This window comes from Staurois parvus, unplaced genomic scaffold, assembly GCF_062004578.1.
Source record: "Staurois parvus isolate SC_StPar_1 unplaced genomic scaffold, SC_StPar_1.0 ptg000170l, whole genome shotgun sequence".
NCBI lineage: Eukaryota > Metazoa > Chordata > Amphibia > Anura > Ranidae > Staurois > Staurois parvus.
Window position 1 is genome coordinate 6,693,747 of NW_028317966.1, and position 23,658 is coordinate 6,717,404.

Here is a 23,658-nt window from a genome sequence, read left to right on the forward strand (position 1 = left end):
TCTTTTGTAATAGTTGTCTATGAGGTCCCGAATTCTTGCAGGAGGTACAGTTGCCCATTTGTCTTGGCAAAATGCCTCCGGGTCATGCAAAGTCTTTGGTCACCTTGTATGAACTGCATGTTTGAGATCACCCCAGAGTGGTGTGATGATTTTAAGGTCAGGAGAGTGTGATGGTCACTCCAGAGCCTTCCCTTTATTCTGCTGTAACCAGTGGAGGGTCAGTTTGGCCTTGTGCTTAGGATCATTGTCAAGCTAGAAAGTCCACGAGTGCCCATATGCAGATTTAGGCTCCATGTACACGAGACGTTTGGAAAACACTTCTGAACGATGGAAACTGACTGCTGGAAAACATAGGTTAAAAACCGTCTGTTTAGCCGTGTTTGCATACAGCGTTTATGCGCTTTTATGAGCGTTTGCGTTTAGAAGTGTTTTGTAAAGATAACCTCAGGAGACCTTCCAAAATGCCCAGAATACACTAAAAAACAGTAAAAAATGTACTATTTCAGACATTTTGACAGAAAGAGAGAGAGCAGAAGCAGAGAGAGCAGTATTTGTTGAGATTAACTGTCTTTTTTTGTGGTGTTTGGATGTGTTCCAGCTCATTTCTGTGCAGAAATGATTGTGTCTAATATATTTTCTTTCATGCAAAACATCAAAGTATGGTGTACCAGGTCCATTGGAGTACCGGGAAATCGCTTTCATACATTTTTCATGATGAAAAAAGGCTCTGGACAGCATCTAAAATGGAAGAGTTAAAAAAAATTGCCAAACGCAAACGCTTATAAACGCGGTTAGCTACGTTTACAAGCATTTGGCATTTGAAACGCTGATAAAATCTACTCCTGAATGCAAGTTTGGTGCGTTCAAAAAAACTACTGTAAACTCAACTGCCTGTAAACGACTGTAAACGACATAGTGTACATGGTCACATAGGAAAACATTAGGGAGAGTTCAGGGGCTGCTGAAAAAACAGCAGAAAAGCTCCTAAACATGAGTTTATCATCTGCAGTGTACATGGAGCTTTAATGCAGAAAAATGCAAGTTGTTTGCCAGTATTTTCTGATAACATTCGTGCCTTTAATGCTCACCCCCAAAAAAACAGTGACCCACCACCATACTTCTTAGTGGGGATGATATTCTTGTCGCTATAGGCCTTGTTGACCCCTTTCCAAACATAGTGCTTATGGTAGTGACCATAAAGCTCTATTTTGATCTCGTCACTCTAGATTACATTGTGCCAGAAGCTGTGAGGCGCAACAAGGTGTTGTCGGGAATAGTGTAACCAGGCATTTTTGTGTCATTGGTGCAATAATGGCTTCTTTCTGGTACCTCGACCATGCAGCTCCTTTTTGTTCGAGTATCATCACATTGTGCTCCTTGAAACACTCACACCGTCCTTTTCCAGAGCAGCCTTTATTTCTCTTGAGGTTACTTATGGGTTGTTCTTTGTATCCCAAACAATTCTTCTGGTAGTTGGCTGCAATCTTTTTTGGTCTACCTGAACTTGGCTTGGTAACAAGAGATCCCTGAATTTACCACTTCCACAGCATTGACTGGCATATTCAAGGCTTTGGATATCTTTTTATATCCGTTCCATATTTCTAAAGTTCTATTGCCTTGTTACTTAGGTCCTTTGACAGTTCTTTTCTGCTCCCCATGGCTCAGTACTTAGCCTGCTCAATGCATCCATGCGAGAGTTAAACTTATTTACTATTTATACACTGACACTAACTGCAATTTAAAAAGCCACAGATGTGGAAAATTAACTTTTAATTTCCATTTTAAACCGTGTGTGTCACCTTGTGAATCTGTAGCAAGGCCAAACATTCCGAGGTATGTAAACATTTGATCAGGGTCATTTTGGTGATTTCTGTTATTACGATTTAAAAAGCAGACAAGCTACTGTGATAATAAATGGCTTCATATAACCACTATCCTTAAATAAAAGAGTTTTTGGCATGATCAGTCATATTTTCAATATCAATGCCAAAATTTCACAATTTCTGCCAGGGTATGCAAACTTTTGAGCACAACTGTAGATTTAATTTATCTGGAAAATACAAAAAGGCAAAAGCATTTGATACTGTACCCTATAAAGGCCTAATTTACAAACGAAGGTCTACTGGACTGGAGGTAATTCTATGTACATAGGTGTCCTTTTATCATGCGACGGTTAATGACCACTGCTCAGTTCTCTGGCATTCTCAGACGAGACAGTTCTCCTCTGAATGCCTGTTCATGAAGCGGTGTGGATCGCTTCTCCTTATGAGGAGTGAAGTGATCTCCAAACGCTTTGAATGCTAGAAAATGGCTCCTGTTACTGTAATCTGAGATTACACACAGTTTACTAACTTGCTTCATTTGCGGCTCTCTCAGAGGAGACCGCTCATTACCACACTACACTGCATACACACATACAGTACATACACATACAAACACACACACACATGTATACATACACACACATACATACATACACGCACACACCCATACATGCGCGCACACACCTTCCACTGTCTTGGGGGCTCTGATTGAGGATGAAGGAAGTCAATAATCTTCCTCCTTCCTCCTCAGAACTCCAGCGATTCTCCCTTCTCTCCCCCATTCTCCACCTCTGGGCTGGAGGATCTGGAGGGCTTATATCGCTCCTTCATACACTGGCCGTTTCTGTTTCTGTCAGTGACAGATTCTCTGTGTGCAGAGATGATGATGAGCAGAGAACATGTTCTCCACTGATCATCTCTGTTTCCTAAACCACTAATAATCTGAGATCAGCAACAATCTTTAGGATCCCCACTGATCTCAGTTTCATAAAAGGACACCATAGGTAGAAAGCTGTCTTCAAGACCTGGTACAGAGAGTAGTAGAAAATGATTCAGACTCAGAGTGGTTTTGAGTGATGTGTCTCAGGGTTCTGTCTTGGAGCAAGTGCTGGTCACCTTGTTTATAAATGGCCTTGAGGCAGGAGCAAAGAGCTCAATGTTGGTATCTGCTAAGGATACCAAATTGTATAAGGTAATAATTTAGGGACAGGAGGTAGCAACAGTACAGTAAGACCTTGATGAAATATGAGAAAGAGCGACTACTTGGGAGATCACATTTAGTGTTGAAAAAATACAAACTTTTCAATTTGGGTGCTACAACTTGCAAGCAAATACTCAGTAGGAGGTGTTAGGCAGCCCATAGACAATGCAATTTTCTTCCCTGCTCGATTCCCCCATCAACAAAGTCAGTGTTAATGGGGGAATCCATCCCATGGAGCTATTATGTTCTCCTGACAGTGGGGTGTGGGAAGGGGGCACTGTCCCTGGCCAGAGAACACAATCAGCCTGCCCATAGATGGTTCAAATCTTGGTCGGCCCCTGCTGAACCTGTCAAGATTCAAACCATCTATGGCCAGCTTTACACTGGGGGAATAAGTAATAGAAATATATCTGGCGGTCCTTGTAGACACCAGACTTAGCAATAACATGCAATATCAGGTCGCAGCTAACAAAGCTAGCAGAATATTGTCATGCATTAAAAAAAAGGAATTTATTCAAGGGATACATTGAAACTTTTAACCCTTTGGTTTGGCTTCATCGTGGATGAACAACAACACAATTATTAAGGGGAACTGGAGGACCTCAGGTATGAGGAACATATAAGTAAATTATACTTATTTACCTTAGAGAAGAGGCACTTAAGAGGATCTATCTACAAATTAATCAATGGTGACTGGAAAGGTGGCAACATACTATGTAATCTTAAAGAAAAGCAGCATTGCCAATACTCTTTTGGCCATGCTTTCACGTGCTCAGGAGTGCATTTAGTTTTGCTCCTCTGTGACCCAGAATCAGCCGACATTGGGATAAAGTCCGCTGATGACTGACATCACAAAGCCAGTCTAGAGGGAGAGCCTGAGCCATCCGCTCCCACCCTCTCTACTGCCTGGGGCTTCTGTGAGTACTGGAGGGGCAAAACACAGAACAGTAACTGACAGTCACCACTCTGTTCTCAGAGCAAATCCGAGAGCTGAGTGATCAGCGGTCACAAGATCGCCTAGTTTTTGAGGTTAGAGACTGGCGGGGGACAGCTGAGGCATTAGATTGATGCTACAGTAGGTAAGTAAGTATGTATGTTTTATTTTTTTTTAATTCCGGCACTTCTACTTTAACTGCTTCCCCTATAGCAGATATGCGCAAAATCACATATATATACACATGATTTTGCATTACTGGGTAGGTGCCCTACCAGCACCGCCATTCGCAGCTGCGGCTGTCAATCACCAGGTCCTGGATGGTAATTATCCGCCGGAGCCCGATGAATACCAAGCATCTTCGACGGGAGGAAGACTGTTTTGTTTACAAACAGTCTTCCTCCATGTCGGCTCAGGCACAGCACAGCCATCCAGAGCAGTGTGCTTACAGTGAAGCACACCCCCCCCCCAGTAAAACACTCCCTACACATAGTTATCCCTTTGATCGCCCCTCACATTAACCACTTTCTGCCCAGTGCCATTAGTACTGTGTCAGTGCTTTTTTTTTTTTCCACTGATCACTGTATTGGTGTCACTGGGGATGTCAGTGACACCAACTCAGTTCCCCCCCCCCCGTGTCAAAATGTCCGCCTCAGTCCTACAATCCCGCTAAAAGTCACTGATCCCTGTCATTACTAGTAGAAAAAAAAAATCCCAGTATCTATACCACCATTTGTAAACGCTATAACTTTCATGTAAACCAAATCATTTACACGTATTTGGATTTTTCTTTAGCAAAGGCACGTCGCAGAATTCATTTTGCATTCATTTATGACAAAATTAGATTTTTAAAATTTTTTTACTGGATATGTTTAATAGCAAAAAGTCCAAAATATATTTTTTTTTCTCAAAATTGTCGGTCTTTTTTTTATAGCGCAAACAATAAAAACGCACAGGCAATCAAATACCACAGAAAGAAAGCTCAATTTGTGAGAAAAAAAGGACGTAAATTTAATTTGGGTGCAGCGTTGTATGACTGCTCAATTGTCAGTTAAAGTAACGCAGTGCCTTAACACAAAAAATGGCCTGTTCAGGAAGGGGGGTAAATCCTCAGGAGGGTAAGTGGTTAACCTTAGGTCCCTGACAAGGGCATGCAGTCACAATTTGAGGTTGGAGGAAAGAAGGCTTAATCTGAAACTGTGTAGAGGGTACTTTACAGTTAGAGCAACAAAAATGTGGAATTCTGGGACTATGTAATAATTCAGTCATTTTATCGGCTATGGAATTCTTGATCTAAAGTTCAAAAAGTGAGTCATCCACAACTAATGTAAGATTTGGGTGTAATTGGCAACTAAATGACACACTAAGAAGGCAACACCTCTTCCTTTATGGAACATTATAAAAAATTTTTGTTCTAAAGATTCCTGAATAAAATGAATGTTGGGTTTGGAAAAAATCAAACTGGTTTTCAAGGTTTTCAACACCTCCGTTACAATCAGGAAACAACTTGGGTATAAAAGCAACAGGTTCAACACAGTCAAAACATAACTTACTATTCCTTTGAGGTAATTTTGAGCTTACTTGCTAACACCAACCAACAACATGTCTTCAACTAAAGGTGGACACCATGGACATCAGGAACACCATGAACACCACGGGCAACATGGACACCATGGACATCAAGAGCACCATGGACATCATGATCAGACGTGCCAGGACCGTAAGTAGCATTTTATGCTTATAAAACCTTTCAGATAGTGAAAAAATTGACTAAATGGTCTTACCCTGTTTTAGTGTCTATAACATTGATGTGTTCATTTACATCCATAAGTCTTATGTCACCAGTAAAAAAGAATAACTTAACTCAAAGGATTGTATAACGTATTAAGGATTCATGAAGAAAAACATATCTAACAACCTAAATAACATGCTTGTTTCATAGAAATTTTGCTTTCACAAGTTCAGGTATATTATGTAAGAATACATTTTAATCAATCATCACCAGCAAGTGTATTATTTTCTCCTATAATTTTTTAGTGCTGTCCCATGCCTTGCAAATATGCTGCTGTAAGTCTGAGCAACTATCAAAGATCAAAGATATAGAAATATTTGCTACTAGACACTATTCTCAAATTTGGCTTTGGTGTTTTCTTTTCGAATTGTTCTTTAAACCTTTATATATTATCATTACCAGTAATGATCTAATGGCTAAACCACATGTGGCATCATAAATAATGTCCCTACTTTTCCTTTTGCAGCATGCAAACCAGTGCCGCAATGTCAGGACCAAAAACCCAAGTGCCCTAAGCCTGGTGAGTCTGTAAACATCAAAAATCATTTACAAATGTAATGTATATGTATTCAGCTGGCATATATGCCATTATGGGTTTTTTTGGGGAAAGAATTATGTAGTACACAACAGTAGTAAATCATTTTCACTGCGTTTAGGGCAATTTATATATGGGAGCAGCCAAGGCTTACTTTTTGGTATTGGTATTTCTAAAAGTAAAACTTTTTTAGATTTGGATAGAGTGCTTAGGGGTTAAAATCTCTGTGTCTTCATTAGAGAGATCACCAATGTCCACAATGTCCCCAGGATTAAAAGTGAGGGTAGATCCAAAATTTTGAATTGCTCCCAAAACAGGAATACGGGGACATTTTTTATTGGGGACATTTGTTCCCATGCCATCTGTCCAGAAGTGGATTTCCTTCACATTGGAAAGATCTCCTTTCACTGACTGTTGAGTTTACAGATCAGGAAGTGAAGGAGAATCTTCTTAAGAAAACAAAAATGGAAAAAATGGTATTACGATTTTGGCCTTAGTACATGGAGTCACAGACCTGGACAATTATCCAGTACAAGAGTTCAATCATTTCTGCCTGTGCTTTGGCTCTAGATTAGTGGCTAACTATGTAGTGAAGCCAGGATTGGCCTGACTGCTCCAGGTCATCATGCACCTTTTCAAAACACGTCAGCAGTGGCAGCTGTTATCAATGGAAAGCCATTCATGACAGTTTACTATTGCTTTTAACATTGATCATCACTGTTATAGGCAAACCCAGAGTGTTAACAAAAAATCCTTGATCACCCCCCAGAGTAGTACAGTGTCACTATGGTGACACTAAACTACTCTGATGACATTATGAAAAAAAGAAAAAAGAAAAAGAAAGTTAAAAAATATGGACTACAAATTTTTTTTAAATTCAAAATTTTCGGGATTTTTTAATTTATATAGAAAAAAATGAAAAACCCAGTGATGACCAAATATCACCAAAAGAAAGCTCTATTTGTGTAAAAAAAGATATAAATTTCATTTTAGTACAGTGCTGCATGACTGAACAAATGCCAGATAAAGTAGCACAGTAAAAAAATGACCTGGTCATGCAGGGGGTAAAACCTTCCAGAGGTCAAAAACAAGTCAGCTTTGGTTTCCTCTATATTTCTGTTATTGCAGGTTCACTTTGGGCCAACAGTATCAACATGTACAGTAATTAGCAAAAAATCTTAAAGTGATACTAAATGTTCAGCTCTTTTTTTTCCTTTTAAATAACAAACATGTTACTGTATACTTACCTGCTCTGTGCCATGATTTTGCAGAGAGCAACCCCGATCCTCCTTTTCTCAGGTCCCCCGCCTATGCATCTCCCCCCGCATACTTGACTCAAGACTGAGCATGCACATGTGCTCCCAGACCGAGCAGCTTGCTCTGGGGGGACTCGTGTGTGGTCGATCTTGCAACACATCTGTGTGTCCATAGGACACACAGAGCACAGCTCTCCCCGTTCAGCACAGCACTGGCTGTGAATGACAGCAGTGGGAGCCAATGGCTCCTAGTGATGTGTCTCAGCCAATGAGGAGGGATTGACCCGGGAGAGCCGCTGCTCTATTGCACTTCCCCTTTTTTATAAGTGATCATATACCATCTGTTCCCAGCTACATAAGGAGCTCAGAGAGCTAGGAGAGGAGAAACAGCAGCACACTGATCTTCCCAGTGAACAGTTGTGCAGAGGAGGCATGTCATCACAAGCCTGATCATTGGATTAGCTCCAAGCACAGCCAGAAAACTGACCATGCTGTACTCTCATGCCTAGTGTAGTCAGTGTTTAATAGGAAAGCAGAGGGATTGGCAGGAACACCAGGGATTTCACACAAAGGAAGCAATACAAAGAGAACAGGATACTTTTTCATACAAGTACCTGGTACAGCAGGCACATATCAGGAATATTCTTCAAACATACTCTAGTCATATATGACCTTGTATTGTATGTGTTTACTACAGATGTCATTTTTTTACAATCCATTTTTAATTAGGACTAAAACTTATGGGTATTGGCCCTGGTACAGCTCTACATCCAGAACCACTGGTTTATTACACTTATACTCCTGGAAAATGTAAAATGATCCCTTGTAGTGGAGCTGCGCCCGCACTACAAGAGCTAATTGCTTGTTTAGTCTAGGGGAGAGAAGGAACACTTTACCTCCCTGATTCCACAGGCTCCAGCAGTGGACTGTCCTTTGGTATTAATACATCCAATGCAGGGCTATGGAGCCTGCATTGATCTTGATGACATCATAGCCCTGGGCCACTAGAGCATGGGGGAGAAGTCACTGCACATGTCTAGCAGCAGAGAGAAGTGAAGGAGCAGGTAGGTAAATGTTCTTTGATTGTTCGGACCTAGACAAGCAATTAATGCTTGTGCTGCAGGCACTGCCATACTGCAAAGGATATTTTTTTAGTTGCCTGAAGTTGGAATTTAATATTATAGGGCCATTTACTCCTAATTGCATACAGCTGTTTCAGGGTTGTTGGCCATCAGTTCAGTGTATGAAAATCATGGTTCTGTGATTCAGGGCTTGAGGATCAACGACAAAGTATACCTAGACTGGTTATGGTGAAAGGTTAACTGTAATAAAAGTATATTTCGGGATTCCGAACTAATTTATGGTGTAAATGCTGACAGGATTGCTCAGAGAACAACAGGGAAAAAATGTACCACCTACAGTATATAATTGTTCATGTAAGACAAGAGTGACTACTGAATATCAGGTTTCTCTGCTAATCTACAATGCAGAAAGTGTATACTGTATATTTTATACGGTCAGTTAAGAAAACAACTGTTTAATACATGTACTCATATTATAACTTTTTGTTTGCACAGATCCTTGCCCTCCTTGCCCTCCTGAGCCATGTCAGTCCCAACAAAAAGGATGTAAAAAATAAAATCAACATGAAAGACTCAAATGAAGCAATACCAAGCGCAAGAATGATTAAACATTGAATGTTGTCTCTCGATGTTCTGTGTAAATCTCTATATTCAATAAACTTGGCAAAAACAAAAAACGCTTTTAGAAATTATTTATTGACCTTGACAATGTTACCCTATATCAGGGGTATTGAAGAAAAATTCTCGGAGGTCCGGTCAACAAAATGGTCTTCCAGTAGAGGTCTGAATCCAATGTTTGTGTTTTTCTCAACCCCTCCTTCACATCACAGTCCCCCAATTTACATCACACTGAAATCTTTTACATCACAGTCTCCTCATTTATATTACAGAGCAATCTTCTGCAACAAAGCCCCCTTACAATACAGTGCCCCCCTTTGCATCACAGTCCCCCATCTTCACATCACAGTCCCCATCTTCACATCACAGTCCCCCCATCTTCACATCACAGTCCCCCATCTTCACATCACAGTCCCCCATCTTCACATCACAGTCCCCCATCCTTACATCATAGTCAGTGCTGGTGCTAGACTTTTTTGCACCCTAGGCAAGGCCAGCTACTTGCACCCCCCCCCCCCATAAAAAAATGTCTTTTAATTTGCAAAAATAAGTGCCATAAGATGCCGCCAGCACCGATATTAAAGACAAAATCAATGTCACGGATGGACTGTATCTGTGTCTGGCAGTGGCAGGGTGACAGTTGCAGTGAGTGGAGGATGATGGATCCACACTCTGACAGATTCCAGGCTGGAATTCCTCAGGCAATGGGGGGAGATAAAACTCTGTGGCAGCTGAACTGAGCGATCACACACAGGGACAGATCTGACACAACACAGCACCACCAACAAGGAGGTGTATAAGGGCTGATGTGATGGAAAGAATAAACTGACCAACTGTATATGACATTTGGAATGCTTAGATTGAGATATTCACTCCAAAAGTCTGCTGACTAAAAAGTGGCACCAGTCTCTTATTGGTGTTCCTGGGGCTACCATTACAAATCATGGGGCCCTTTATAGCTTGCCTGATAGGCTCCTCTTCCCAGTGTCTTCACATGCACCCCCCACTGCCCCACACTCTGCACCCTCTGCATCCCCTATTACACCTCACTTTTTACCCCATTTATCCCTAATACTCCAACATTGTGTTCCGCCTGCATCCTCTCATACCCCACATTCTGCAATTCCTGCATATTCCACTATCCTATCCCACATTCTGCACCCTCTGCATCCCCCATTACACCTCACCCTGCACAATCTGCATTCTCTACAACTCTCTCTGTACCCCCATTACACCTCACTCTGCGCTACCTTGCATCCCCCTCTACTCTCTCTGTACCCCATTACACCCCACATTCTGCAACCCCTCTATCCCCCAGCACCCTACATTCTGAAATCACTGGATCCCTCACTACCCTACATTCTGCACCCTTTCATCCCCCACTACCCCAAATTCCACACCCCCCCCCCCCCCCCACTACATCACTGCACCACCTACATCCCCCACTATTCTCTCATCCCTCACTAAACCTCACTCTGCACCCCCACTACCTCACACTCTGTACCCACTGCACCCCCATTACCCTACATTCTGTACCCCATTGCAGCCCAATGTTTCCCCCACCACTCCTCATTTGACACCCCATTACACCTTTGTCTGCACCCCCAGCATCCCCTTGTCACACAGCACCCGACTGGTCATATCTAGGCTGTTCCATTCTCTATTATTTGAGATAAAAAATGACCCAGAAGGGATGTGCCCGCCGGGCCTCTTCTGTAATGGTTTTCATGCTGCCCCATGTTTCTGACCACGGTTCACAGCTACAAACTTCCTGCACTGAGAGCTCCACCTGGACATCCCACCCTGCTGAACACAAGGGATTCTGGGACTTGGAGTCAGAGAGGGATGTGTAGCAGGGAGAGGGAGGGCCACAGGATAGGAAGATGAAGGACCTTGAGGCACCCTCAGGCAGCAGGCCCAATCAGCTCAGCATGGGGACCTGGTACGGGGGGCTGCCTGTACCCCTCTATCAGCAGCCCAGGCTGTTCCCAAAATTCATTAACATGAACACACATAGGGAGTGGCAGCTTGAAATGCCAGGGCTGTTTTTATTTCTAGTTTAATGCTACTAGCCTCCAACATAATATGGAATCTAGAAGTCCAAACTACTAGTATTTTATTAATTGAAAGAACTTTGATCACAATTACAAATCACAATTAAAGTGATACTAAACAGAGAAGTGATAACTGCCATCATTCATTCACATAAATCATATATATCATGCCGCTGTATTTTGTTTTTGTTTTAATTCTCTCACTACCTTATTCCTGCAGCACTGTTGTGTAGTCAAGTGATCTTCCCCGCTCTTTGGCATCTGCAGGGACAGATCCTTGGGAGGGGCTTCTATTACTCTGCTAATCTACTGTATGCTCACTACAGTATGATTCTGTGCCTGTACAGCCCGGACTAAAAAAAAAATAAGTTTCAGAAAAGCAATTCAAATGAATTGATAAATATCAAAAAACGGTTTTCTAGCTCCCTATCAATCTTTATTGAATATCAAATGGGGTTATTTTTTTGTGGATTTATATGGTGTGGGCGGAGTCAAAGATGACTTTCACTAGCTTTCATTTTGTTCAGATGGCATCTGCACTCAAGGCTCTTTTTTACCTTTCAGGTATTAGCAATTATATTTTATTTATTTAATACTGATATTCAGTATATTAAAATTAAGCTTTTTGTGAGTTTCTTTAGGATTGTAATAAATCAGCATACTATATCCCACCCCCATAGTATTTAGCAACAGGAGGACATAGAGGAGGAGGGAGGGAGTGGGCTGAAGATGGAAGGGATAGCTGAAGGCAGGATATATTTCACTCTACACAAAATAAATGCTTTAGTGGCTTTGTGAGTACAGTTGGGAAAAAAATGATTTGATCCCCCCTGCAGATTTTGTAAGTTTGCCCACTTACAAACAAAAGAAGGGTATAATTTTTAGCATAGGTGTATTTTAAATGATAGAGACAGAATATCAGCCAAAAATTCTGAAAAAAAACACAATACAAATGTTATAAATTGAGTTGCAGTTCAGTGAGTAAAATAAGTATTTGATCCCCTATCAACCAACAATAATTCTGCCTCCCACAGACTGGCTATGTGCTTATGTGGTACACAGATTAGTCCTGTCAATTTAAGAAGATGCTCCTAACAACAACTCTTGATTTGTAGAAAAGAAACTTGTCCACATAATCTCTTTCTTCCATTTAAACCTCACCACCATGGGCAAGACCAAGGAGCTGCCAAAGGACATCAGGGACAAGAATGTAGATCTACACAAGGTTGAAATAGGCTACAAACTATAAGCAAGAAGCTTGGTGAGAAGGAGACAACTGTTGGAGTGATTATACGCAAATGGAATAAATACAAAATAACCATCAATTGCCCTTGGTCTGGAGCTCCTTGCAAGATTTCGTCTCATGGGGTAAGGATGATCATGAGAGAAGTGAGGGATCAGCCCAGAACTACACAGAAGGAGCTTGTGAATGATCTCAAGGCAGTTGTGACCACAGTTACAAAACATACCATTGGTAACACATTATGCCTCCATGGATTGAAATGCTGCAGTGCCCGCAGGGTCCCCCTCCTCAAGAAGGCACATGTACAGACCCATCTGAAGTTTGCCACTGAACATCTAAATGATTTAGAGAAAGATTGGGAGAAAGTGCTGTGGTCAAGGTAGGCCAAAATTGAGCTCTTTGGCATTAACTCGACTTGTGTTTGAAAGAAGAAAAATGCTGACTATGACCCTAAGAACACCATCCCTACAGTCAAGCACGGAGATGGAAACATTATGCTTTGGGGCTGCTTCTCTGCTAAAGGTACAGTCTGACTTTGCCACATTGAGGGGCCAATGGACGGGGCCATGTATTGTAAAATCTTGGATGAGAACCATCTACCCTCAGCCAGGTCTGCCAGCATGACAATGACGCAAAACATACTGCCAGGGCAACAAAGGAGTGGCTCAAGAAGGAGCACATTAATGGAGTCATGGAGTGGCCTAGTCAGTCTACAGACCTTAATCCTATAAAATATTTATGGAGGAAGCTGAAACTTTGATTTGCCAAGTGACAGCCCAGAAACCCTAAGGATTTAGAGAAGATCTGTAAAGAAGAGTGGGCCAAAATCCCTCCTGAGACGTGTGCAAACCTGCTAACCAACTACAAGAAACGCCTTACCTCTGTGCTTGCCAACAAGGGTTTGTCCATCAAATACTAAGTCATGTTTTGTTTGGTGATCAAATACTTATTTTACTCACTAAACTGCAAATCAATTTATAACATTTGTATAATATGTTTTTTTCTGGATTTTTGGTTGATATTCTGTCTCTATCATTTAAAATACATCTATGATAAAAAATGATGGACCCTTAATTTCTTTGTTAGTGGGAAAACTTACAAAATCTGCAGGGAATCAAATATTTATTTTCCCCATTGTATGCATACTGTTATATAGCATGTGATGAAAGTTTTTCATAGTTTGGGTTTAATAGCACTTTAACTGCTGGATAACTGGATATATTATTATAACTGGATGTACTATTTATCACCAGTTTGTGAGCTGTTGTAGTAGGGACTATACATAGATTTATATTAGAATCTGTATTCTATATTTGTTTCCCTAATAAATACATAACTGGATTAAAGCAAAACTAAACTTGTTCAATCACCATTAACCATTTAACCCTTATCCAGCTATCATTAGTAAACAGATACTAAGGCATATTCTATTTACTTGTTTTAACCTTTTTTTCTTTTTTACATTTTTTCAGTTGTTTCTTGGATTCTGGCCTGAGCCAAAATGGTGTCATACATCCCAGGAGTCTTCACAGGTATTTATTTTTTTCATCTGGAGGAGGGGCTTTCTCAGTTATGCATACCCTCCTGCCTGCATACCTGAGCTAAGGGCAGATTGATTCCAGGAAGTAAATGCTACATAATTCATCTGCCCTTGCTTAAGATGGCCATGGCCAAAAATGCTAGAGGGTGTTTTTCAAAGTGATTTCTCAACAAAATAGAGCATGCAGACATGGATGGATAGGTGAATTTTCTTTGAATATTAAAAATCAATTAAATAACATTTTCAGTTTGTAGTGCTCAGATACAGTTAAGTTCCACTTTAAGGTTTTTTTTTTCACATTTGCCTGGATTTACACATTTTATGTTCCTCATATTAATAATCAGGAGGATCAGTTGACAATCCGGATACTTACAGATATCCATAAACCAATGATACCAAAAACACTATAAAAATTGCAAACATTAATTAAGAAAATGTTGTGGTATGAGAAGAAAAAAACTTGGATGTTAAAACGTGGCTGAATACAGTGGCTGTATTTTCTCTATGCAATTTGCGTTCTGCATTTCGTACTTCTTCATGGGAAAATGTGGAAATCTAGAATAATATCATCAAAAGGAGGTAGTGCTGAGTGCTGTGATTTGTTAACAGATGCACATATAAATCTTAAATAAAAAATATAGTTAAAAAACTAACAGACATTATCGTGCTTTCCAGCATTTAGATTTGCCCTTGTAATCTTCTACTTGGATACTGTCCTACCTCTGGATTTCATGGTCTCTATACATGTGTTCCAGCCCCTTCCTGCCCTACCCAGCTGCAAATCTTATGGCCGGCACAGTTAGGGGTGGGGAGTAGGCTGCTGGGGCACATATATAGGGGCTATGAAACTGAGAGGTAGGATAGATATCAAGCTGGCACCAACAAACCTTTCCGTTACTAAGAAATGTGTGGCTGTTGTCAGTGCTGTATACACTTTATGTATCATCAGCTACACAGTAATGAAACTTATATATATATACTTGTGAGCTACTATGGTGAAAGCCTAAAATATTCCAATTGATTATCTTTATAAAGTGACGAACAAAATATAATACACCTATTATTTTTATGTTTTATGTGGTGTTATAGGCAATAGATGATCAATTCCTGCACCATATATAAGACTATATATTTTATAGTTTATATTCTATTCTAATTTTTTTATTTTTTATTAATTTATCTGTTTATTAATTGATTATAAATTAAAACACAAATTATTACAGATAATTTATATAGGAGAGCGGCACTATCAGTATATTTATCAGCTACACAGTATTGTGTTCCAGCAGCAGTACGGGCACTTCTTGTCCTGTTCCTGAACAACTGCTTAGCCATACACAGAAAGCCTTGCATTTTATCAATAAACAAAATGCTTTCTCTGACTGGTTGAGGTGAAGAGGTGGATGACATCACAATCTCCACCTCAGCCAATCAGAGGAAGCATTGTATTTATTCATAAAACACAAGGCTTCCTGTGAATGGCTGAGCAGTTGTTTGGGGAACAGGACGGGAAGTCCCCATACTGCTGTCTGAACATAGTGCTTTATACTATATGTAGCTGTTGCTACATACAATTTATACAGCACTGACAGCAGCCACATTTCTTAGTAATGGAAATAGCTTCTATGGGCCAGCTTGACCCAATCAAATTTAAAAAAGTAACAAAACCTGGAGATATAAGTGATTCCTGTATTATGTAATTGATGGTTCAATTTCATATTTCACATCACCATCTACAGCATCTTTATTTAAAGGTTGTCTCTTTATCTGTTACAGATCTGATACTAGGCTACCATATCCTACAATGAAGAAAGAAAAGTGGATCCTGAGGAAGTTCTGGGAGAAGCATGTCAATCCACCATGATTTAAAGCCTGTATATGTTTTTTCGAATTGGTCATAAATGATGGATATGGTTTTTAGTGTATATTTTAATGTATGAAAACAATTGTACTTTTATTGATATATTTTTTTTAAATCCCCATTTTCCAGTGTTTCCACTTGGGGTACACTGGGAATACATTTTGCTGCATTGTTTATGTATTAGGGGATGGTGCCTCCATATTGTGACATCGAGGTCCTTCGCCTATCAAAAACCTTTTAGGCTTTACTTGAAATCCCGATGGCTTTCTCTCCTCTCCTGGCAGGGATGACTGTACAGGCTGTCAAGCCCGTATTTCAAAACCCAGCAAAACATGATCCAGTTTGCTCCTGCAGGGGGAAAAAATTCCTTCCTGATCCCCCGAGAGGCAATCGGATATTCCCTGGATCAACTTTACCTATAAAGGACAGAAAGGACAGAAATGTATCCAAAAAGTCAGAGGATCATACTGATCATAATAAAGAAATTATTTGCATCCACAATTGATGTTATTTTATTACTCTGCATTGGATTCAAAATATTGTTCATTTTTGCAGTTTGCTCTAGTCGACTGCTAACTTTTTCTAATTGTCATAGCCTGAGTTCACACTGGACTTGTGCGGGAAACCTCCCTGCACCAATCCCATGCTGTCACAGAAGGAAAAGCTGGGGATTAGAAAACCCTACGGTCTTCTCTCCTCTTAGTGCAGAGATGACAGTACGGCTAGATGGCTTTTTGATTGGGCAGCCCTGTCACAGAGGTGACCAATCAGAAGCCATCCAGCCCGTACTGTCATCCCTCCAAGGATAGGAGAGAAAGCCATTTCACAGGTCTGGGGACAACAGTGCATGGAGAGCTTCATGGAATGGGTTTCCATGGCTGAGCAGCTGCATCCAAGCCTTACATCACCAAGTTCAATGAAAAGTGTCAGATCCAGTGGTGTAAAGCACGCCATCACTGGACTCTAGAGCTGTGGAGATGTGTTCTTTGGAGTGACGAGTCACGATTCCCTGTCTGGCAATCCGATGGACATATCTGGGCTTGGCGGTTGCCATGAGAATGATACTTTCCACACTGCATTGTGCCAAGTGTAAAGTTTTATGGAGGGGGGATTATGGTGTGGGGTTGTTTTTCAGGGGTTCAGCTTGGCCCCTTAGTTTCAGTGAAGGGAACTCTTAAGGTGTCAGCCTATCAAAACATTTTGGACAATTTCATGCTCTCAACTTTGTGGGAAGGGAAAGGGGATGGCCCCTTTCTATCCTAACATGAGTGCACACCAATGCACAAGGCAAATCCATGAAGACATGGATGAGTGAGTTTGGGGTGGAGGAACTTGACTGGCCTGCAGTCTTGACCTCAAAACATTGGGGATGAATTAGAGCGGAGACTGCGAGCCAGGCCTTCTCGTCTGACATCAGTGCCTGACCTCACAAATGTGCTACTGGAAGAATGGTCAAACATTTCCATAGACACAATCCTAAACCTTGTGGACAGCCTTCCTAGAAGAGTTGAAGCTGTTATAGATGAAAAGGGTGGGACAACTCAGTATTGAACTCTACAGACTAAGACTGGGATGCCATTAATGTTCATGTGCATGTAAAGGCAGGGGTCCCAATACTTTTGACAATATAGTGCATTTGCCATGGGCTAAACTTTCGTTCAAACATGCTTACATGTCTGACATTCACCAACCTCCTGCTATTATCTTAAATTCATACACCAGAAATGAAATGAACACCCTTAGTATTATGTGGCATTAAGGAACAGAACTATAACATGTAAATGTTTAGCAACATCTCTGGTGTGACTTGTTATATCAGGAAACAAAAATGTCCATAAAAAGTCACTAAACAGAATAATTTTGCAACAAAGGGAGTTTCATGTGCTTTAAACAATGATCACCAGCGGAGTAATTGTATGTACCAGCTGAGTACAGGTCTTACTCATCTCAACTCATCATCACATTTTTAATAATACTGACACTAGAAAAAGGTAATGTGTTTACCTATACACAGAGTGATAGAGGAGGTACACTGATCTATATGGTTTGTTCTTTGGCTTCTGAATATTTTAACAAACCATGAAAAAAATCTGTGCTATCTGTGCTTTGTTAGGAAAAGGTAGCATCTTCCCTTTCATTTAAGATGCTCTTGTGCAGGGGTTCTTAACAGGGGAGTATGTAACCCAAATGATGGGGGTATAAAACTGGATCTCCAATTAACTACAACAAATGCTGTTAGATTACATCATTAACTAAACCCATTGGACAAGTGTTGCCAATCTACCAAAGTTAAATTTACTGACACAACACTCAAAGTTTACTGACATAGCCAAGTTGTTACTGGCATTTCAAAAAGTCACAACATTACAATTTTAAGTGCCAAGTTCAGTATTTCAGCTACGAACAGGTCACATATGCAGTTAGCAATGTGATTTAAAGTAGATCTGAAGGCAAAAAAACACTTTCAGCATAGTAAGGGCAGGAGAGAGAGAGGCTGCTCCACACAGAGAGACTGCTCCACATTGCCCCACACAGAGAGACTGTTCCACATTGCCCCACAGAGAGAGAGACTGCTCCACATTGCCCAGCCCAAAGAAAAACTGTTCCACATTACCCACACAGAGAGAGACTGCTCCACATTGCTTCGCACAAAGAGACTGCTCCACATTGCCTCATACAAAGAGACTGCTCCACATTGCCCCACACAGAGAGATAGGTCCACATTGCCCCGCATAGAGAGAGAGAGAGAGAGACTGCTCCACATTGCCCTGCAGAGAGAGAGAGACTGCTAAACATTGCTCTACACAGAGAGATTGCTCCACCTTGCCCCACACACAGAGAGAGAGAGAGTCTGCTCCACATTGATCTACACAGAGATACTGCACTACAAAGCCAGAGAGAAAGCCTCAGCCTGCCCAGCAAACAGAATAAAGAGACCGCTCACTGCCCCCAGCCCCCTCTTTCTGTTCTCAGTCCATATCTGCCCACGCTTCAAGTCTGTTTACTCTGCTTCAGCTACTTACTGGTAAATAGTAAAGCACAGGGAACAGTCCTGACTTCCGCCCCTCCCCAATCCAGCCCCACTCTGACCCCCCACCCCAATCCAGCCCTACTCCAGCTGCCCGCCCCAATCCAGCCCTACTCCAGCCCAGGGGCGGACTGACCATTGGGGAACTCGGGCACTGGCCGAGGGCATGGGGTCAGTAGGGGGCACCATGAGATGTCTTTGGTACCTTTCATAGGCTTTTGTGGGTGTGATTTGAGTGGGGGCAAGGACACAGGGGCCCCATGAGTTGTCCATCTGCCCCTGCTCCAGCCGCCTGCCCCAAACCAGCCCCACTTCGGCCACCTACCCCAATCCAGCCCTATTCCGGCAACCCGCCCCAATCCAGCCCTACTCCTGCCGCCCGCCCCAATCCAGCCCTACTCCTGCCGCCCTCCTGCCCCAATAAAGCCTCACTCCGGCCACCCGCCCCAATACTCTGGCTGTCCACATCTTCTCTGCAAACAATTCAAATGTGATGGGCTGAGGAAGGGGGCGGTTTACAGTAAAGTCCTAAATGCTGATTGGTTGAGAAGTGGTGGGGGGCAAAGTAAATGTCGCTGCTGTATCCCTGTAGTGCAGTGTTTCTCAATTCCAGTCCTCATGGACCCCCAACAGGTCATGTTTTCAGGATTTCCATTATTTTGCACAGGTGATTTGATCAGTTTCACTGCCTTAGTAATTACCACAGCTGTTTCATCTGAGGGAAATCCTGAAAACATGATCTGTTGGGGGTCCATGAGGACTGGAGTTGAGAAACACTGCTGTAGTGCAATACATTGATAAACAGTCCCGTCCTCCTATTCAGCTGGGCACTGTGTGCAGTGCAGTTACTGTAGTTGCTATACAATGTGAACCGTTTTTATAGACTTTATGTCCGTAACAGACATTCATGGGCAGCTGTAAAAATCCTAGAATTTCACAAACTGTGAATTTACTGACGGTTGGTAACACTGCTTTGGATGTATACTTCACAGAAATGTGGCTCATTTCTAGTCTCATTTAACCCTTTCACTGTTAGAGCTGTTTTTGCATTTTTTGCACATACATATCAATTTACAAAATGTAAAGTGAGCAAACAGATGAAAAATCTAAGTCAAATCAATATTTGGTGTGACTATCCTTTGACTTCAAACCAGTATCAATTCTTCTATGTACACTTACACCTTGTTTTTGAAGGAACTCGGAAGGTAGGTTGCTCCAAACATCTTGGAGAACTAAACACAGACCTTCTGTGGATGCAGGCTGCCTCAAATCCTTCTGACTCTTCATGGAATCCTATACAAACTCAATGATGTTTAGATCAGGGCTCTGTGGGGTCCAAACCATCATTTCCAGGACTCCTTGTTCTTCTTTATGCTGAAGATAGTTCTTAAGGACATTAGCTGTCTCCTATCCTTCTGTCTCTTTGTGTATTTCCAGACAGGCTCGATAATGTTGAGATCAGGGCTCTGTGGGGATCAAACCATCACTTCCAGAACTCTTTGTTCTTCTTTACACTGAATATAGTTCTTAATGGCATTGGCTGTATGTTTGGGGTCGTTGTTCTGCTGCACAATAAACTTGGGGCCAATAACACACCTCCCTGATGGTGTGGCATGATGGATAAGTATGCAAAGGGTGATCACAATAACTAAAGCTCTAAAATAATTGCAGCGAAAGGTGGTTCTACAAAGTATTGACTCCGGGGGAATGAATACAAATGTATGACACACTTTTCAGATATTTATTTGTAAAAAATATTGAAAACCATTTATCATTTTCCTTCCACTTCACAACTATGTGCCACTTTGTGTTGGTCCATCTCATAAAATTCCAATAAAATACATTTACCTTTTTGGTTGTAACATGACAAAAATGTGGAAAATTTCAAGAGGTATAAATATTTTTTTTAAGGCATTGTAGATAGGGGAAAGAGGGGAGAGAAGGGAGGGGAGAGAAGGGGGGGAAAGATGGGGAGAAAAGGGGAGGGAGATAATTGGGGAGAGAGGGAAGGGGAGAGATGATGGAGACAGGAGAGGGAGATAGATGGGGGAGATATGATGGTAGATAAGGTGGGGGGGGGAATAGACGGGGAGAGAAGAGAGGGAGATGGGGAGAGAAGGGAGGGCGATGGGGAGTGTTCAGATGTAGTGCAGAGCTCAGCTCACTCACCCAGGCTGGTCTCTGCAGGGTCAGCAGAGGAATCAATCCTGCAGCCACCGTGTTGTTGCTGGCTGCAGTGCCTCAAATTCCCGCCACCCACACACACATTGTCAGGGAACGAGAAGATCGCCGCGGCACACAAATCTGCGCATGCGTTTGATCCCGACAAGTCATACAGGCATTCGGGCACTAGGACCCAGACAAACATCTTCTCAGGCACATCACTGGCTGGGAATTTGAGTGTGGGCGGAGCTGACAAAAGGAGAGGGGTGGGAGGAGGCAGTGTACATCGACCCCCTCTTTCCTCTTCTGTCGGTGCAGGGAAGGAGAGGAGGGAATGTGCTGTCTGGGCTGTGTGAGCCGCTGCAGACAATTTCTGTTGCTGGACAAAATCCATGGGTTGCCTGGGGGGCATAGCTGAAATTTTGGGGGGGCATTACCCACCCCAGCAACCCCCTAGATCTGGCCATGCACACTAGGAGGATTTAGTCATCCCTGAACGTCCTGCAGGACAAGTATAAGGTTATAACAGGAATACAATATTTAGGCAGAGGTGATGCACTCCAATCACTGTGCATCTAACCTACTTGGACCTAAACTTTTACTTTTCATAGTTGGTAAGGTTGAATAAAGACACCAATCCATCTGGTTCAACCTGTGTGGGTGTGTACTTATGTCTCTATCACTTCCTATATCCTTGTATATTATATTTAATAAGATGCCCATCTAAATATTTTTTTTTAATGAGTGACACTTCCTGCTGAAACCACCAATTACAGAAGGGAGATCCACATCCTTACTGCTCTAACAGTAAAGAACCCCCTATGCAGTTTAACCACTTGCCCTCCAAAGGATTTACTCCCCGTAATGACCAGGCCTCTTTTTGCTTCTCGGTCCTGCACTAATTTAACTTATAATTGCGTGGTCATGCAATGCTGCACCCAAACAAAATTTACGCCCTTTTTTCACACAAATAGAGCTCTCTTTCAGTGGTATTTGATTACCTATTCCCTTTTTATTTTTCGCACTATAAACAAAAAAAGACTGAAAATTTTGAAGAAAAACTCAAAATTAGCTATAAATGTATGCCAAAATGTATTCTGCTACATGTTTTTGTTAAATAAATGCCAAATAAGTGTATATTGATTGCTTTGTGTGAAAGTTATAGCGTCTACAAACTATGGCATAAATAATGGCATTTACACAGCTGTTACTTTCTGAAGGTCCATCACATTTCTTGAGGTGCTAAAATACCAGGATAGTACAAACACCCCCAAATGACCCCCTTTCGTAAAGTAGACATGCTAAGCTATCTGCAGAGAGGCATATTGAGTCCATGGAAGATTTTTTTTTTTCCACAAGTTTTTGGAAAATGACAAAAACATTTTCCAAAAACTTGTGGTAAAAAAATAAATTCTTCTAATGATTCAACATGCCTCTCAGCAAATAGTTAGGGGTCATTTTGGGGGGTGGGGGGATTTTATGCCCAGCATTAGAGGTTTATGCCACATATCACGCACTCTTCTAACCACCTGAAGATCAAGCCTTTTCTGACACTTTTTGTTCACATGAAAAAAATATGTATTTTTTGCTAGGAAATTAATTTAAACCCCAAACATTATATATTTTTTAAAGCAAACACTCTAGTGAATAAAATGGTTGGTGCTGCAATTTTTTATGTCACATAGTACTCGCACAGCGATTTTTCAAATGTAATTTTTTTTTAAAAATACACTTTTTTTTACTTTTAATGCACAAAAACACAATATATTGGCCAATTATTTGGGAAAATAACATGACATGCTTTAAAACTGTGCATGACCCATGCAATGGCAACAAACTGCATACGTTTTTAATATCCATAAGCAATGTTTTAAAAGCCTTTACAAGCTACCATTTTAAATTTACAGAGGAGGTCTAGTGATAGAATTACTGCCCTTGATCTGACGTTCGTGGCGATACCTCACATGCATGGTGAAACTGCTGTTCACATACCGGCACAGGGTCAGCACAGGGGGGCGAGGGTGATTTCTTTTTTTTAAGTTATTTTGATTTTTTTTAAATTATTTTTCCATTATCCCTTTCATTTTATTTATTTTTTTATCACTTTTAATGCTAGCACAGGTAATGCAAATGTCTCCTATAACTTCAATGGGCATTGTCATATATTCTTTTTTGAGATATCTGGGGTCTATTAAACTATAGATATCTCCTCTGCCCTTACATTATCTAATCAAACCAAGATCGGTGTGATCAGATGCTTTCCCAATTTACAAATGGCGCTGTTTATATCCTGCAAAACTGAAGTGATGAAATGCTTGTAGCTTCCGATTTCTTAGACTATAGAGATGATTGGCACCACTCTGGTCTCCAATCAGCTCTATGGTCAGCTGGCAGAAACACCGGCTGCATTCTCAGGTTCCCCTGATGGCTCGGGACTGCCCGAGAAGGCCGTGGAAGGCAGCGGGAGAAGGGGGGCATCATCTTCCGCTGTTTGTAAAAGCAATTCTGCAGATAATTAGCAGATAATT

The 23,658-nt window shown here is 41.4% G+C and overlaps 1 protein-coding gene across 2 annotated transcripts in view; it reads left to right on the forward strand.

Annotated features, from left to right (window-relative positions):
* The first annotated feature begins 5,489 nt into the window (after positions 1-5,489).
* LOC149462736 (uncharacterized) overlaps positions 5,490-23,658 on the forward strand; it is a 37,554-nt gene continuing 19,385 nt past the window's right edge. Inside the window, exons 1-3 of one of the 2 annotated variants that reach the window (XM_089676518.1) lie at positions 5,497-5,678; positions 6,217-6,270; positions 9,119-9,300. In XM_089676518.1, the coding sequence (XP_089532644.1) occupies positions 5,586-5,678; positions 6,217-6,270; positions 9,119-9,238 (267 nt within the window). In that variant the 5' untranslated portion in view covers positions 5,497-5,585 and the 3' untranslated portion in view covers positions 9,239-9,300. Of the gene's footprint in view, positions 5,679-6,216; positions 6,271-9,118; positions 9,301-23,658 lie in introns of those variants that run through there. The other variant, XM_089676516.1, reaches the window with a different exon arrangement.